At 39.7% G+C, this 15,840-nt stretch overlaps 1 protein-coding gene across 1 annotated transcript; it reads right to left on the reverse strand.

Annotated features, from left to right (window-relative positions):
- Positions 1-312: 312 nt before the first annotated feature.
- On the reverse strand, positions 313-14,722 carry ano8b (anoctamin 8b). The gene is made up of 17 exons (XM_079482730.1): positions 14,293-14,722; positions 10,452-10,562; positions 9,930-10,062; positions 9,511-9,649; positions 8,428-8,524; positions 8,061-8,177; positions 6,976-7,103; positions 6,690-6,851; positions 6,435-6,587; positions 6,130-6,256; positions 5,914-5,969; positions 5,397-5,471; positions 4,357-5,076; positions 3,456-3,647; positions 3,229-3,360; positions 2,160-2,270; positions 313-1,719 (listed from the first exon to the last, which is right to left on the reverse strand). Exons 1-17 carry the CDS (start codon positions 14,441-14,443, stop codon positions 1,027-1,029), a joined length of 3,297 nt encoding a protein of 1,098 aa, XP_079338856.1. The 5' UTR covers positions 14,444-14,722; the 3' UTR covers positions 313-1,026.
- Positions 14,723-15,840: the final 1,118 nt, after the last annotated feature.

The raw sequence follows: 15,840 nt of genomic DNA on the forward strand, positions 1-15,840 counted from the left end.
GATAAATGTAACCTTTAAGGAAACAGTAAATCCAAAAATGAAAATGCTGTCATTATTTACTCACGCGTTACTTAATAAATGTCTTTATCCTGTTGAACACAAAAGAAGATATTTTGAACAATGTAGGACAGCTCTGGGGCACTTTTGACTACCATTGAAATGTATCCCTACTATGGTATTCAATGGTGGCCATGAACTGTTTGGTTACAAGCATTCTTCCAAATATCTTCTTTTGTGTTCATCAGAACAAAGACATTTATACAGATTAGGAACAACTTGAGGGTGAGTAAATGACGACAGAAATGTTATTTTGGTCGAATGTTCCTTTCAAGAGGAGTTAATAATACTTTAATAATACATTGGTTGTCATATAGGATGTGTCAAATTCCCACATGATGAATAGCATGTCTGTTGTTAAGGATCGTAATTAAATGCAAAGTTATTTTAGTTTTATATGCTGTATTTCAATTTCTTTTAAATGCATGGTATATGTAACAGGTTACACAATCAGAATAATTGTACTCAATACCAATGTGTCTGTGATTGAAAAAAGCAAATGCATGAATGTGTAAATACTATAATGCTGTTGATGCTCTGATGGTCTGGTGAACCTCAGGAGTTTGGACATCTTCTTTCACAACAACATCTATTCTCTCTTGTGTCACTGCATTATGAATGTTGCAGTCATTATTACGGCTAGATATGTACATATACTGGATATGGTATCTGTATATTATTTTATCAGAACAATCTGTCCTCGTTTTAGGAAAAATAAATCAAACTTTGGTGCAGTGTGAACAAAGCCCTAATGCATCGGATACTAAACCTATGAGGACAATGTGTGCAAATAAAGTCTGTCATCACTGGCCACAATTTGTTCTTAGTGAATTCCCCCTTAACTGTGTTTTTCGATGTACTGCTTCCAGATCCGATTCTACACAGAAAACCGTCTACCTTACATTTTCACTGCCTCTGCATTACTAAGTATATTCTCACATTGGTGCTTTATTGGAGATGTTTTCCTTGTTACATTTTAGGGCCTGATGGCTCAGCTTCGGATGACGATCCATTCTCCCCATTCTCTCTACAGGGGGATGGGATCTCATCCGGAACCCCATTGAGATCGGACTTTGTGGACGGCTTGTCCTGCGTCTGTCCCCCATCCCCCGGTTTTGAGGGCTGAGCCCCGTTCACGCACGCTCCTCCTTCTGACTTCCCAAAGTTAAAGAGTTTTCCAGGGTTGAAGGATTTGTTGGGTGATTGGGACCTCTCATTCCTCTCCTGCGCTGGAGGAACTACAGGTGCGCTTGTGGAAGCGGTTGCCGCCTCCTTTTTGTTCTCAGGAGATTTGAGGAACTTGAAACTGAGGAAGCCTGGCAGCTTGGGTTCGTTCCCGGTGGGCGACTGCGGAGAACGGGCCGTGCCGGAAGAGAACTTGCTCTGCAGCGGGATGATCTGCTTCAGTTTCATGACGTTGTTGTTGCCGAGAAGCGAGCTGGGACGCTTGGGTTTCTCCCCTCCTGATGCTCCTCCTCCACCCCCTGATCTGGATTTTCCACTTTGGCTCTTGTCGTGGTGGTGGTCGCCACCTGAGGAGTCTGAACGGCCTTCGTCTCGGTCACGACGGGCTTGATACTCCGCCTGGCGCTGACGTTCCTCTTCCTCACGTTTTTTTCTCTGCTGCTGCTGAAAATGCTGCTGCGCTTGACGCTCGTGCTTCTGAAAACACAGCGATGCCAGAAATTTATCCTCATTTACACAAAGTGTTATGCCATCAACAAAATTTTTACATATTTTACATTTCAACTATTACTTTGGAAAATGTGGGAGGTGCATCTTTAGGGTGTTAACCAGGACACCGAGTGGTTTACAGTGATGCTTTGCCGTTCATACAGTTGTCCTGAGGGGTTACTAGGGCGTTGCTAGGATGTTCCAGGTGGTTGCTAGGTAGTTGCATGGACTGCGTTTGGTTGTAATAAAACCATTTATTTTATTTATAGTAAATTCTAATCTTAATTAACATTAATATTTAATTGTATATGATCTGTATTAAATTAAAATTACTCATCAGTTATTGATTCTTTGCGGAGGTCTACCAGAAGTTAAGTTTGGGCCACATAACATTTGTTTATGTTGGTTATTAAATATATGATTTTTACCTTGAATGCCTCTTTGCGCTGAAACTCCAGTTTGGCCATTTCCTCTCTCACCCAACTGGGGATGTCTGGTATTGCAATATGAATGACATATTTCAATAGTACTGCAAAGTGCTGCTCAGGGTGTGAAACAGAGAAAGAAGAAGATTCGTTTATGTCATTTCTATTACGTGTCCTCAGACATGAAATCGAATAGTCTTCTAGAGCGGAACAATAAGAAAAACATTGTGTCCCAAAATGTGACAATCCTGTGAAAATCCAGCGAAAGCCTTTTTTGGTGACTTACTGTCTTCTCCATAAAATAAGTTTAGATAATGTAAAGATCATTTTGTGAGATTATAACCTTGATATGAAGAGTTAAGTTCTAAAAAGAGACTACTCTGTTTAAAACAAAAATCTAAAATCATGTTTTTTATTATGTAATCATATTTTATTGTGTTAGTTTATTTATTTATTATGGCTCAAATAAAATAAACCAACTGCAGTTTGATAGTATTTGGAATGCACAATAAAAAAAACATGATCTTTGTCATTGTTATCTCAATTTGGAACCAAACTCTTAATATATTTAATGACTGAATTAAGACATGTGAAAGGTTGAAATCACAGTGAAACCAATCTTTGGTGTTCCCAATCTCACAACTAGATAATGTGATTTTAGCCTGGATTTGACCGACATGGTCAGAAATTGTTAAAATGGCTATTTGTCCATTGCTATACAGTTTATTGTCACTAGGTGTCCCCTTAGATCTGGCTACATTCCCATCTCGTTTGGCTACTTGAAAGGGATAATTCACCCAAATATGACAATTCTGTCATCATTTACTCATCCTCATGTAATTTAAAACCTGTATGACTATTTCTCCTGCAGAACACAAAAGAAGAGATTCTGTTGGTTACACAGCATTGGTTTTGTGTGGAGTGAGTACCGCTGTTGTTCGGTTATCAACATTCTTCAAAATATCTTTTTTTTGTGTTCTGCTGAAGAAGGAAAGTAATAAAGGTTTGAAATGACAAGAAGGTGAATAAATGATGACAATGTTGCCAGATCTTGTGAGAGTGTGTAATGTACCTCTAGGATGACGATGGAGATAATGGCCATTTCAGGACTAAGCCATGGAAACAGTCTCTGCAGCTGGCCACACTGGCCAATCAGATAGCAGTTTACTATGATGGCAATCACACCCATGGCTTCCATCACTGTCTGTGCAAATGACACAACCGTCCTTGTTACACACGTATACAACAGCAGCTCCATATTTTCCTGATTTCTATCATGAGCCCTTTGTGTGATCTAACCTGCCATTGTCCGATGCTGGCCACCCTCAAGCCAAAAGGCCTCTGCAGGCTGGTGCACAGTTTAAACGCATCACTGCGGATCTCAATGATGTTGTTGATGAGGGCACACATGGCGGCCAATGGGAAGGCGGATGAGAAGAGCACCACATATCCAAACTGGACGAACATCTCCTGGTAATCCTGAAATGTGTCCTGGAAAGCAGTTTAGGGAATTAAAAAAGTCTGTCCGAGGGGCCTGACAGGCGAGAAAATTTAGATAATCTATAACAAGGGTTATTATATACTGTGTGTATGATATTCTTTTGAAGGCATCTTTTTATAAACAACCAGTTTTTTCAGTTACATTATTAAAGAATACGTTTTCTCACTATATTGTGACGTACTGTTAAAAACTTCATTTCATGGGTTTAAAGAAATGTATCTAGATTTTTCAGTTTAATATTATATATATTAAATATTATATTTATAAAATATAAAACTTACATTTGTTTAAGTTCTCAATTGTATTTATTTACATTAATAAAATTTAATCTAATCATTATGAGTAATTATTCAATCATGTTATTAACCTTCACTGTAAATGTATTTTTTGTATATAATTATTTTGCTTAAACACAATTTTACGCGAAAACGACGTAACATTTATTTTTTAAGGGATTTCTTTTACAGTGAAATACGGTAAACAATCGTCAAATAATAGAAAAAGACTGCAAGTTTACAAGAAAAACATGTCAGAAGACAAAATTGCCAGAAAATGTCTGTTTCACCAAATAACTAATCCATAAAACTTGGATTAGTTTATATGTTTAGTGAACAGCAAGTAATAAAAATGATTTTGTTGGCAAATGATGTTGTGTTTGTAGTTTTTGTTGATGCACCTCATGCATCTGTACTTTCTGACCTGGTATGTTTGCATGCAGCTCTCGATCTCGGCCTGCGTGTGTGTTGTTGTTTCTTGCTCCTCGGGCAGATCCATCCACGAATCTGATTTTGTTTTACTGTCCGATCTCTCCAGGCTCCGCCGCCGCCTCCTGATCCTGACCGACGTGCTGCTCAGCGGCTCATGGGCCAGTTCCCTCATCTCCGCCACCCCGTTATCATCTTCATCATCACACATCTCGAAAACAGAGGCAGGATCCATGCCCCGCTCCACCATAGTCGGACTGCCCTCCTCCAGGTAGCTGTCTCCCGTGCCGACACAGCTTGCAGACTTGCGCTCCACCTTCTCAATGAAACTGACCTTACGTAGCTTCAGTCCGCAATCGATGAGGCTCTCCGATTCGTTCTCCTCTTCGCTGTTCCTCTCTTTAAGCTCCTCCTCCACGTCTTCATCTGGAACACCACAGCCACCGTTCAAACACTTGCGTTCTCGCTTTTCATGTGGGCCCTCCTCACCCATCTGTGAGGCTCGCAGACCTGACCCGGGCACGGTGGGGTCGCTGGGTGAGATTTGCGCTCGCCCTGCTGCAAGTCGCCCGTACTTGAGCAGCGCTGAGACCAGAAGTTCCCACACGGCCCGCAGCGTGAGGTCGCCCAACCGGTGTCGCTCCGCAAGGTACGGCTGCAGGACCTCCTTCAAGTTCTGCATGAATTGACGGATGATCAAAAGCGTGGCCAGCATCTACAGCAAGAGGAACACATTGTACAATCAAAAATCATTTCTGCCAATCCAAAAGTTAAAAATAGGTTACAGAATGAAAACATGGTTTCCTGGCAGACTGAAAAAAAACCTGTGCAACATAAATCCCGAAAATTGCTTTCAATTTTCACATGTGCATCAGTGTAAGTGGTCTGTGGACGTGATTGTGTGTCCACCTATCAATCTACATACATGTATCCTCACATCCATCGTCTGGATGCCCAGCAGACTGAATGTCCAACTATTTCTCTATTGAGTGATCTGTGTTTGTGTAAAAAGACCGGAGCAGGTGTTCACCTCACCTCTTTCAGACGCTCCATGTCTTTGAGGTAGAATCCAATATAGAAAAGGCTGAGATAAGAATTTACAAACTGAAACTGCAAAGAGAGAACAATTATTTTCATACAGTTCAATTAGAGTGAAATGTACCTCTAATTCACAGACAATTCAACAATTAAAGGGACAGTTCACCCAAAAACTTTACTGTACACAAAAGAACATATTTTACCGAATGTTATGGTGGCACCTATTCACTTGCATTGATTTTGTGTCCATACAATAGAAATGAATGGGTACCACTGTTGTTCAGTTATCAACTTTTCTTCAAAATATCTTCTTTTGGGTTCTGCAGAAGATAGAAAGTCATACACGTCTGAAATGACACGAGGGTGGGTAAATAATGACAGAACTTGTTTTTTGGGTGAACTATGCCTCTAAAGAATGTATTTTGGATATGTTTTGCTGTCCATTTGACATTATTTGCAGAATATTAACTAATGTATTATTTCTCTGAACATTGTATTTTCTTTTAGTACTTACAAGAACCATTTTGATGATGAGATTTTTCTCATAGGCACTCTGGAGTCTGTAGTTTTCTGTGGACAGCAGATTAGGAAATTAGTATTCACGTCACTGATGTCTAGTAGCAGCACAGCATTCTTCCTTTGTGAGATTCTGGAGTGCAGGATCCTAAAGTCCAGACCACCTCAGTTCAGGCGTAATAAAAAAGCTTGAGATATCTTCTCATACACTTACCCATGTCATTTAGCCAGCAGGCGATCTTTCTGTACACCTCATCACACGCCGTCACAGTGATGGCCAGCATGATTTTAGGGATGAATCTTGCTACACGAGGAAGCTCCTTAATTCCCATCACGAATTCCTGAAGACCACCATATTCATTACAACTTACATCACATGAAATGTATGTCTAAGCACCAATATAGTCATTTTGAATCATCCCTATTTAATCCCCCATATCACCTAATAAATAACCTCCCGAACATCCCTTTAAAAAAAAGTGTCATGTGGAAACCAGTATTTGAGATTGTGAAATTCACCTGAAGCTCGAAACAGATGAGCATGGCCAGAAATACAAAGCAAAGACATAATATACAGACAGGAAAGCTGACCAGCCATCTGAACAGTCTCCGCCTCCAATGAGGGTAATAAACCTCCTCACAGCCCGTTACTGGACTGCACCGCTTTACACCCTGAGACAAAAACATTAACACAATGTATGAGATTTAAAGAGCCATACATAGTTATTAACTTCAACCTAATAACTTCAGCTGTATTTTTCACTTTGTCATTACTCTGAACTGAGGTCTGGGTTCCTCCAGTGATTCGGCGGGCGTGTCCAGTGTACCCCACTTATACGCGAGCTCCGCCCCTCTGCGCTTCCAGCGCTCCAAGAAAAGCGTGGCCCAGACCACGTTAAATAGTGCAAATACCACACAACAGATGTCTCTGCTGGTCTGAGACGACACACACACATGAATATCAATCGGACAACGGTACATGAAAATACAGACGATTCGTTTTTTGAATGAATAAATACTTTAGGAATCATATAATGAGAATGATGGGGTGGTGCAATACCTGATCTGATTCTGTGAGCATCCACAAAACAAAGCCAATAACAGCGGGATATAACATAGAGGTGGTGTAGAAACCCAGCCAGGCGAAGTACATGGCAATCTTCACGCCAAAATAATCACAAATGTCATCTAACGTGAAAAACAAAGAGCAGTCAAATATCCACATGTCACATTTCTGTGAATTTGAGGGTGTAACAGCAGTGATAGAAATCCTAAAGATTACTCGGGTCATTCTGACGAACACTCTGAAACATCATAGCAGTGCAGATTTTAATCTAAACCTTGGACAGTGCACAATTTCAACATAGAAATGAATTATTTTGGTATTTTATTGCTTTTTCTGCTGAAATTCTCATTACCGTAACGCCTCGTGATATGTCTGATTGCATGATATGTTGTAATTTAAACAAAGTAAAAGAAATATATTCTTAAAATCAACTGGATGTTCATTTAGATGTTCTCAAATGACAAAAAAAAGAATTGACAAAATATTCAAGTATAATATGAATGAAGAAATAGTGGTCCATGACTGATATTCTCACCTCCGTAATATTTTTAAATGACTGTGTACACACTCACAAAGATATTTACATTAAGTTTGATTTTGTTTACAGAAACACATCTACCAGTACCTTTCAAACGGCATCAAATCACTTTATATTTTTCTAGTTAAAAGATTAATATTCTCTCGTCAAGCTGTGTACAGGACTTTTCATTCTCATTACCGATACAGGTAGTTTTCCAGCATTGAAAAATAATTGAACATGTATAATTTCCTATTAAAATATACTTCCTTAATGTCTTATCATATATGATTAAAAATCATCAAGGCTTTGCAAATGTTTAGCAAAACAGACTATGGAATTGACTGTTTTTAATGGTTACGGTAATGAGAATGTTTTGTAAAAAAACAACAAATTTTGGTTAAACCGTCGGTAAAAGTCAATGAATGCTTTTAAACATGTTATACATTTTTTAATGAATAAAAAGGAAATGTGTTGATGCGAATCATTCTGACATCATGAAACCAAGATTTTGTGAGAATCACCCATTTCTATATGCATGTATCAGTGTTGAACAACTAACCAAGTGGCTGTTTTTCACACACCGCTTGCACCCATGACTTCATCAGCTGTCCCAGAATCCTCTGCTCATGAAGTGGGAAGACCTGCTGGATCACGCCTCTCGCCCTCAGCTCGGGAACTGGAACATACACACACAGTGCACGCTCACTAACACACACACACAACATGAACAGGTATTCAAAACTTCAGTAGGTTCTTTTTGAGAAATGCTCACTACATCTGTCAAAGGAGCCTGCACAAAACAGACACCACCATTACTGCGTCAATATTGCACAGGTATGGATAACATATACATACATACAGGCCACTGGTACAGATCAGGCACATACTTCTGAGGGCTTTCAGGAAGTCTACACAGAGGAACTCACTGATTGGTTGCCCTTCCAGGAAGTGAATGTTGTGAAGGACCTCCCCTTGTTTAGCTCTGAGATTGTCCAGCCAGTGTTTGATTATGCTTTGACGTTCCTGCGACAAAATGAGGAATACGGATCCATTGTAAAGCAATGCTATTGTTGGACTATTGTAGTTATAGACATTAAGCAACTGGTTTCATGGTTTCGTTAAAGGCCCAAAGTGTGATTTTTGGAGGATCTATTGACAGAAATGCAATTTAATTGAATAACAATATAAACATAACTATGTCTTCAGAGGTGTATAGAGACCTCACATAATCAGGGTTTTTCCTGGGTCAAAATTGGTCTTCGGTGGTGATTGACGAACACCGTCGTCCACAGTTAGACGTCCAATATTGGATTTGTCATTTTGTTCAGTTGTAATAATTCAGTTTTACGTCCTTTTCCAAGTTATATAATGGGAACGAAATTATGTGACAGATATTACCCGTCACTCTTACAATAAACGTTCTTGTTTTTACCAATTGAATGAGCAGCTAGCTAACAACAACTTATGATTTGTTATGGTTTCACCTCTCTCTTAACAAAATGATTTTATTAGGTAATTTACTACACATTGTCATATAAATAAACTGTAAATACTGTCATTTATTTAGACTAAATCTTACTAACCACTCTTGCTAAAACACTTACGTTCTGAGGTGTTTTGAGTTACTGATTTGATGGATTCGTAGTCTCGTGGGTTCAGTGTTATCTCAGTTGTGATTCAAATGAATCGGTTCAAAGGAGTCATTATGACGCGAATCGGACTATTCAGCAGACGCGCTGGATTGTTTGCTATTAGCAGTCAGTGAAGGAAACCTGTTTTTGATCGCAGTTCATCCAGGGGCAGTTCGGGGAAAATATTCACTGGTTGCTCCACGTGAAACATGGATTCAGTCTTCCGACTTTTTGTCATCGTGTTAGTTTAGATTGATGTGCGCGTTGGTTGCAGTTCACAAACTCACCACGAGATGCCGCTAGATTTCATACACTGGACCTTTAAATGATTTTGGTGTGGTCACAGTCAACAGTTTGATGCTCAGTACAGTGAATGACCTGTGAGGTGAAGAAACATAGTTCACTCTCAATGTTCTCGTAGATGTAGTCTTCCTCGCAGGAGAAGCTGCGAGATCCGCCGCCAAACTCCGGCTTCACAGCTTTCTGCAGTCCCATTTCTTCGGCCCCTCGTAAAAGACTAGCAACAAAAATATACTTCAATAAATCCCAAACCACAACAAATGTAAAAGTTACCCATCGGGTATCTTATCTGTCCATAAACATCACATTACCAACTCTTTCAATGTGACTTTTAATTGCATCTTACAAAACAAACATTAGCGCCATCTAAGGCTTTTGCAAACATCAATTTCAACCTTTAAAATGTCACGCACAGTCAAACCAGGGTGGAAAGACATGTATAAACAAAAGGAGAAGAATACTCAGAAATCAAACACAACCCCCTGTTTCTTCCTTACTTTTCGTATGTTGCCGTGACGAAGAAGGCGTACATTCTGGTCTGTTTGTGATGGCGGATTTGGATGATAAGTTCAGGGATGCTGAGCCGTATGTGGTTCAGGAGCCAAAGGAGCGTGTGGTCATCTGTGCTGTCTGATGGAAGACAAATGTAAATATATCTCATATAACTATTTCTATCCGTTGTGTTCGGATATGCGGCTGAATTAAAGTGAAAGTCATTATTTTTTCACTCTCATGTCATATGAATCTTTCTTCTGTGAAACACAAAAGTAGATACTCCATGTTGAGAAATTTCACAGTGGATTTGTGTCCATACGATGGAAGTCAATGGAGTTCAATGTTGTTTAGTTAGTAACGTTCTTTAAACATATCTGTTGGTCTCTTTTTGTCCAATTCAATGTCCCAACCCCTAGATATGGCCCAGGTCCTTTCATTGTTGCTTACTTAGGTTTAATACGACCGTCAAATAGAAAAGAGGAGTGAAGGTACGACTGAAAATAGGAGCGAGAGATTTAAAGCACCTGGAAAAGTCATAAGGACGTCACAGTTCTCTGTGGGCACTGTCTTCATCCAGGATTTATGGGACATGATGTGTCTCCCGGCCTGCAGCAGTCGCTTTCCAAACAGCTTATCTGAGAAACAAAACGCAGAGAGAGATGAGGAGAATAGAAACCGTCAGTCACTTTGCCATGTTGCTATGGACAAACAGACCCACAGCAAGCATTTGATTCTTTCCCCAGGCTCTCGTGCCAGCTTTAAATGTCACTCTCATTCCCCTTGAAACATGAGAGGATCAGACATAACTGAGCACTGGAGTCCTCACAACACACCGTACAGTAGCTGAAACAATAACCTATTAACCCAATAACAGTGTCTGGGCCTCTGTGTTTATGTGGGTGAGGAAGTATGGCTTGGCTTCATATAAAAAATAAGAAAATTGCCACGATACTGGCAAAATACATACACGATACACAATACATACCTCAGGAGTGACATAATAAAGTCATCCAACAGCAATGCGAAAGACTGAAAAGTGTAATCCAGGTTATTTCATCGTTTTCCTTTTCCTAAATACATGTGGAAATATTAGTGTTGTATTGCTTGAAAGTGAATATGAACTTGTTTTCCTTGTGTTTTATCAGACCGCAAATACTGCAGAGCATCTTTTCTGTTATTTTCACCTGTTTCTCCAGTTATAATTTTTTGCAAATAAATTCAAATATAAATTTGAGATAAATATTGTTAGTAATTCACGGAATGAAACGTTAATGCTCTTTTTACCTAAACACACCTATAAATAGTGAATTCAGAAAAACTGAAAATAATTTTGAAGTGAATTATTTTTGCATACATTTTGTTAGTTTGTATACATAAAGTACAGTACAATACTTATACATAGACATTGCAATACATACAGTGGTACTAGATTACTAACATATCGATGCGTTATGGCATTTACATGGTACTCCAAAATACATACACTAATAAGACCCGAAACGTGCACTAAGCAAGTACCAATGTTGGCTTCACATTGAATCCAACACACTGACTTCAGGCCCATCTTTGACATTGTGCCGCTGTCCTGAATGTTTTCCTGAGAGGCTTTGTGCTCACTGAGGCATGTCCTTCAGAAAGTGGGACACACTCGACATTCAAATGACCACAATCACAATCTCAGGTCACGATACAGAGAACTTCCTAAAAAATGATATCATCTGAAGATATTGCCAAGCACAAATATCTACACCTGAGATTATAAGTGCTATTATGTTCGGTGACAGATCAGGGCAGGCATGTTCTGACGGCAAAGCAACCTCATAAAAAGATATAAACAAGTCTCAATGTCATCCTCACACAAACGTCAAGAGATGTAACGAAAAGTTCCACATCATAAATTCTCTTTCTTTTGCAAATAGTCAGAACAGATGCTATTATTGCCTTTTCCGAAGTCAGTCGTATCGTCTCACTCACGAAACATCCCAGTCACTAGTAGACACCTCTGAGATGGCCAATCAGCAATCGGCTCTCACTGGCTCCCTTTCCTAGAACTACATAAACTTTATTTTTAGCCGGTGCTAAGCTTAATGCAGTAGCGGTGCCATGCTGCCGTAATGCTAAACATCTTCACTCCAAGATCATGGAAGAAGACGGAAACAGGATAAAAAACACATTATAAATGAAAATGATCTCCATATTTGGATTGTTTTCAAACGCTGCGGTAATTTACCATTGTTATCAGAGGGCTCTTGGAAGCCATACATAATAAAGTGGAGCCAAGACTTATTCCAAAAACGAAAAGGTACAGAAGATGGAAGTACTGTACTGTAAACCTGCAATCCTTCATACTTTTGCTGTGCCAAATACTCTGGTAATTACTAGATGATAAGAACAGGGTCACCGGGGAATATACTGCAGGGTCAGAAGATGCAAGACACTGGAGAGAAATTACAAGACCCGAAAAATTAGAATGGAGAGGCTTGTTCTGTATAAGATAAGCATTTGTGATGCAAAAAAGGCATTTATTTAATAGATACTGTTTAGAGAGAGCCTTCTGTAAGAGCAGATATTTGAGGCAATACAAACTCATTTTTCAAACTCGGTCTGCATCACACCAGACCTGGGTCAACGTACATCGCACATACGTCACATGCCCTTCTAGCATCTAGAGTTCTGTCCTTCTGTACATATTAGACTCCAAAACACATGAAACAAACACAGACCTGTGTTCTGTTGCAGAAAAGGTGACTGACACTTTATTTAACAACAAACGTTTCATCGAACTGCAAAATATTTTTGTCCTATTCGGAAGCGACTCTTGTTATGCACCAGTTATGCGCTCATATGAATGAGGCATTGTGAATGGAGAAATGATGAATGACTGAATGGGTCCGAGTTTGAATGCGAGCTTTGCCATTTGAGTACAACTACTGAACGCTGAGACACAATAGAGTTCGATGACAAGTGACTTCACATGTGATGACTATATGGTCATAAAAACAATAATTCCTGCTGGAAAGACATACTGAAGCTAAAACACACTGATGGAACAGCAATCTGAACAGCATCAAATCTGAACTATGGTGTTTGTTATTCTGTTATTCAATACGTGCATTTGTAGAAAAACATCCTATATTGGGTAAAATCATATCATATTCTTTGAACTACCCACAACATTTCTCAAAAATTCGGAGTAAAAATGTTGTTTTGTTGCAGAATCGGTCAAAAAATGTATTTTTGTTTTCTACAAAGAAAACAAGTTCATATTGCCAGTGTCCTCCATATTTAGTGATTTGTATTTTTGCTATAAATCATTATTATAAGTCACAGTTTATGTTTGTCACTGGGTTTTGCTAAAATATCTAAACAAATAAAAGTATTAACTTTGACAAAACAGTATTTAATCATACAGAAAGTATAGTGTTTTTTTCCATTTCCTGAAAAACTAGAAGGACAGCCACGATATTCACTTCACAACAACACAATACAAATGTTTTTAAGCACTTAATCACAGCTTTCACACGTCTTTCATATTGTTGTTAGGTATTTTGTTGAAATTCAACAGACACTGTAATGGAGTACATGTACAATACAGCCAGGTATCCTGCTTTTTTCCAGAGATGTATGTCAAGCTCTTGGTCTGAGCTTTAGATAAGTTTTGCCATTTTATTCATGTGACAGATTTGTACCGTTTACAAAGTATAAATATGATTTATGATACCAGAACGAGTGTGTGAGATTGTCACTCATCGATATATCGGTGAGGCCACACATGAGCTTATGAAATAACAGCTTGGCCAATGACATCATATCAGCAGCTAATGGTTGAGTTTATGGAGCTGAGAGCATATCTGCCCCACTACAGATGTTCTAAACCCACCGCATCACACTGCAGGATAACACCAAAACAATCACTCCAGGAACACCCTATGAAAGCACTTCAGCCTAGACACAAGTCCAACCACAACAAAAGGCCCCTCGTGCAACTATATTTCATAACAAATTCAGCACTAAAAGCGCAAGAGAGGACTTGACCACGTCCTCGTGCCCCCAAAATGCTTTAATCGTGCGTAAAAAGTAGCGCATGGCCCGCAGACTGACTCTCCTCGTGTGTCGGAGCATTTTAAAGATGCTATCGTGATAAACGTCATGACCTTCCGGAGGCCACGTTCACAACATCAGTCCGCTAGGAAGCGAAGAAAAGCGGGTTTAACGCATGCACGAGCATCATAATGGACATAAGAGGCAGACAGCATAACAAAGCCCCGCATTGTTCATTGTCCGTCCGCCCTCCGATCCCGTCACATCCACCTGTCCCGCCTGTATTCCCCTCCTCTCCCCGCGCTCTATGGTGTCGATGCTCACCCAAAACTCCGGATGATGCGGGCTGCGGGGCTGCGCTCGGCTGCGGCTGCTCGCTCCTCTCCGCGTCTCCGTGCGCTCGGTGTCTGTGCCGCGCGTTCTCGCCGTCGCTGCTCGCCGATGATGCAGCAGCTGCCGCCGGGTCGGGTATCATGCTTCCGCCGCCGTTTCAGCGGGGAGTGAATGCTGTAAACGGGGCGCAGTGTGCGTGCGGATACACACCGGCTGGGTTAAATGAAGGTTAGGGTGAAGTGAAGGTTGTGAGTCATCCTGTGTGTGTGCGGCGGGATGCGAGGAGGACAGACTGACTGCGGCGTCAGGAGGAGAACTGTGGTGGAGGAGGAGGAGGGACAAAGAAGAGGAGAAGACACACACCGCCCCTCTCTCTCTCTCTCTCTCTCTCTCTCTCTCTCTCTCTCTCTCTCTCTCTCTCTCTCTCTCTCTCTCTCTCTCTCTCTCTCTCTCTCTCTCTCTCTCTCTCTCTCTCTCTCTCTCTCTCTCTCTCTCTCTCTCTCTCTCTCTCTCTCTCTCTCTCTCTCTCTCCCTTTAGATGATCAGACATATACCCTACACACGCTGGCACCTGTTATGCACACATGCATTAGTTTGCACATAGCTGGCTGACGTCAGCAGGAGTGTATTGATCGACTCCTTTGTGAATTAGAAACCACGCTAAAGCATCCAGAATAGGCCATACATATATTTTTTTAAATTAAGCGTAACGTTTCAGAGAATTTGACATTTTTATCTCATTTAAAGAGTTTAATAGATGATCCGGCCTTTAGATGGGCTATACGAAATAATCTAATTGTCTGCTTTTTTAACGCAGCAGGTTTCTTATTCAGCATTAAAACTCAACCATTTATTTTGTTAGTTTTCCATAATTGTTCATAAAACTAGGCCTGGAAAAAATCTTGAATTCAAACACAAAAATGCATAATAATAATTATACATCTTTTCACAAAATGTTGTTAATGTAACCATGGATTGTTATTTAATAGCTTTAAAAAAGTAACAAACGTCACACCCAACAAATGTCAAAAAATGTCAAAACATAATTCAGAAGCAATGAGGTGTTTGTTAAAATAAAATACAATGTTCATACGTAATACAAAACGATCACAACATTAGAAACGCATTTGTGGACACATTCTTTCCTTTGTATTTCTGTGGGGCTAAAATGAGACACACGCCCTGTCCAAAAGGATGGAGCAAGAAATTATTTATTAATTAAGGCACAAAAAATATCTGCCTGGATGAATATTTTACCATGGCCTGACTATGGAAAAAAGATCTATTTTACCTCTCTGCAAAAAAAAGCAACAGTGCTATCACCAAACTAAATGTGCAATTATATGAAGTCATGTCCTTCTGCACTTTAGTTGAGATTTAACTCACAGTGTCTTACAAAATAACTAAATCTGTTCAAAAATCATGTTTTTATTATTTTATAATGTTTTATTGTGTTGGTTAGCTGAATTTATGTCATAAACAAACCAACTGCAGTTTGATTGATATTAGCAATTAAAAAACATGATTTTAGAAAATGTT

This window comes from Barbatula barbatula (genome assembly GCF_947034865.1).
Source record: "Barbatula barbatula genome assembly, chromosome: 20".
NCBI lineage: Eukaryota > Metazoa > Chordata > Actinopteri > Cypriniformes > Nemacheilidae > Barbatula > Barbatula barbatula.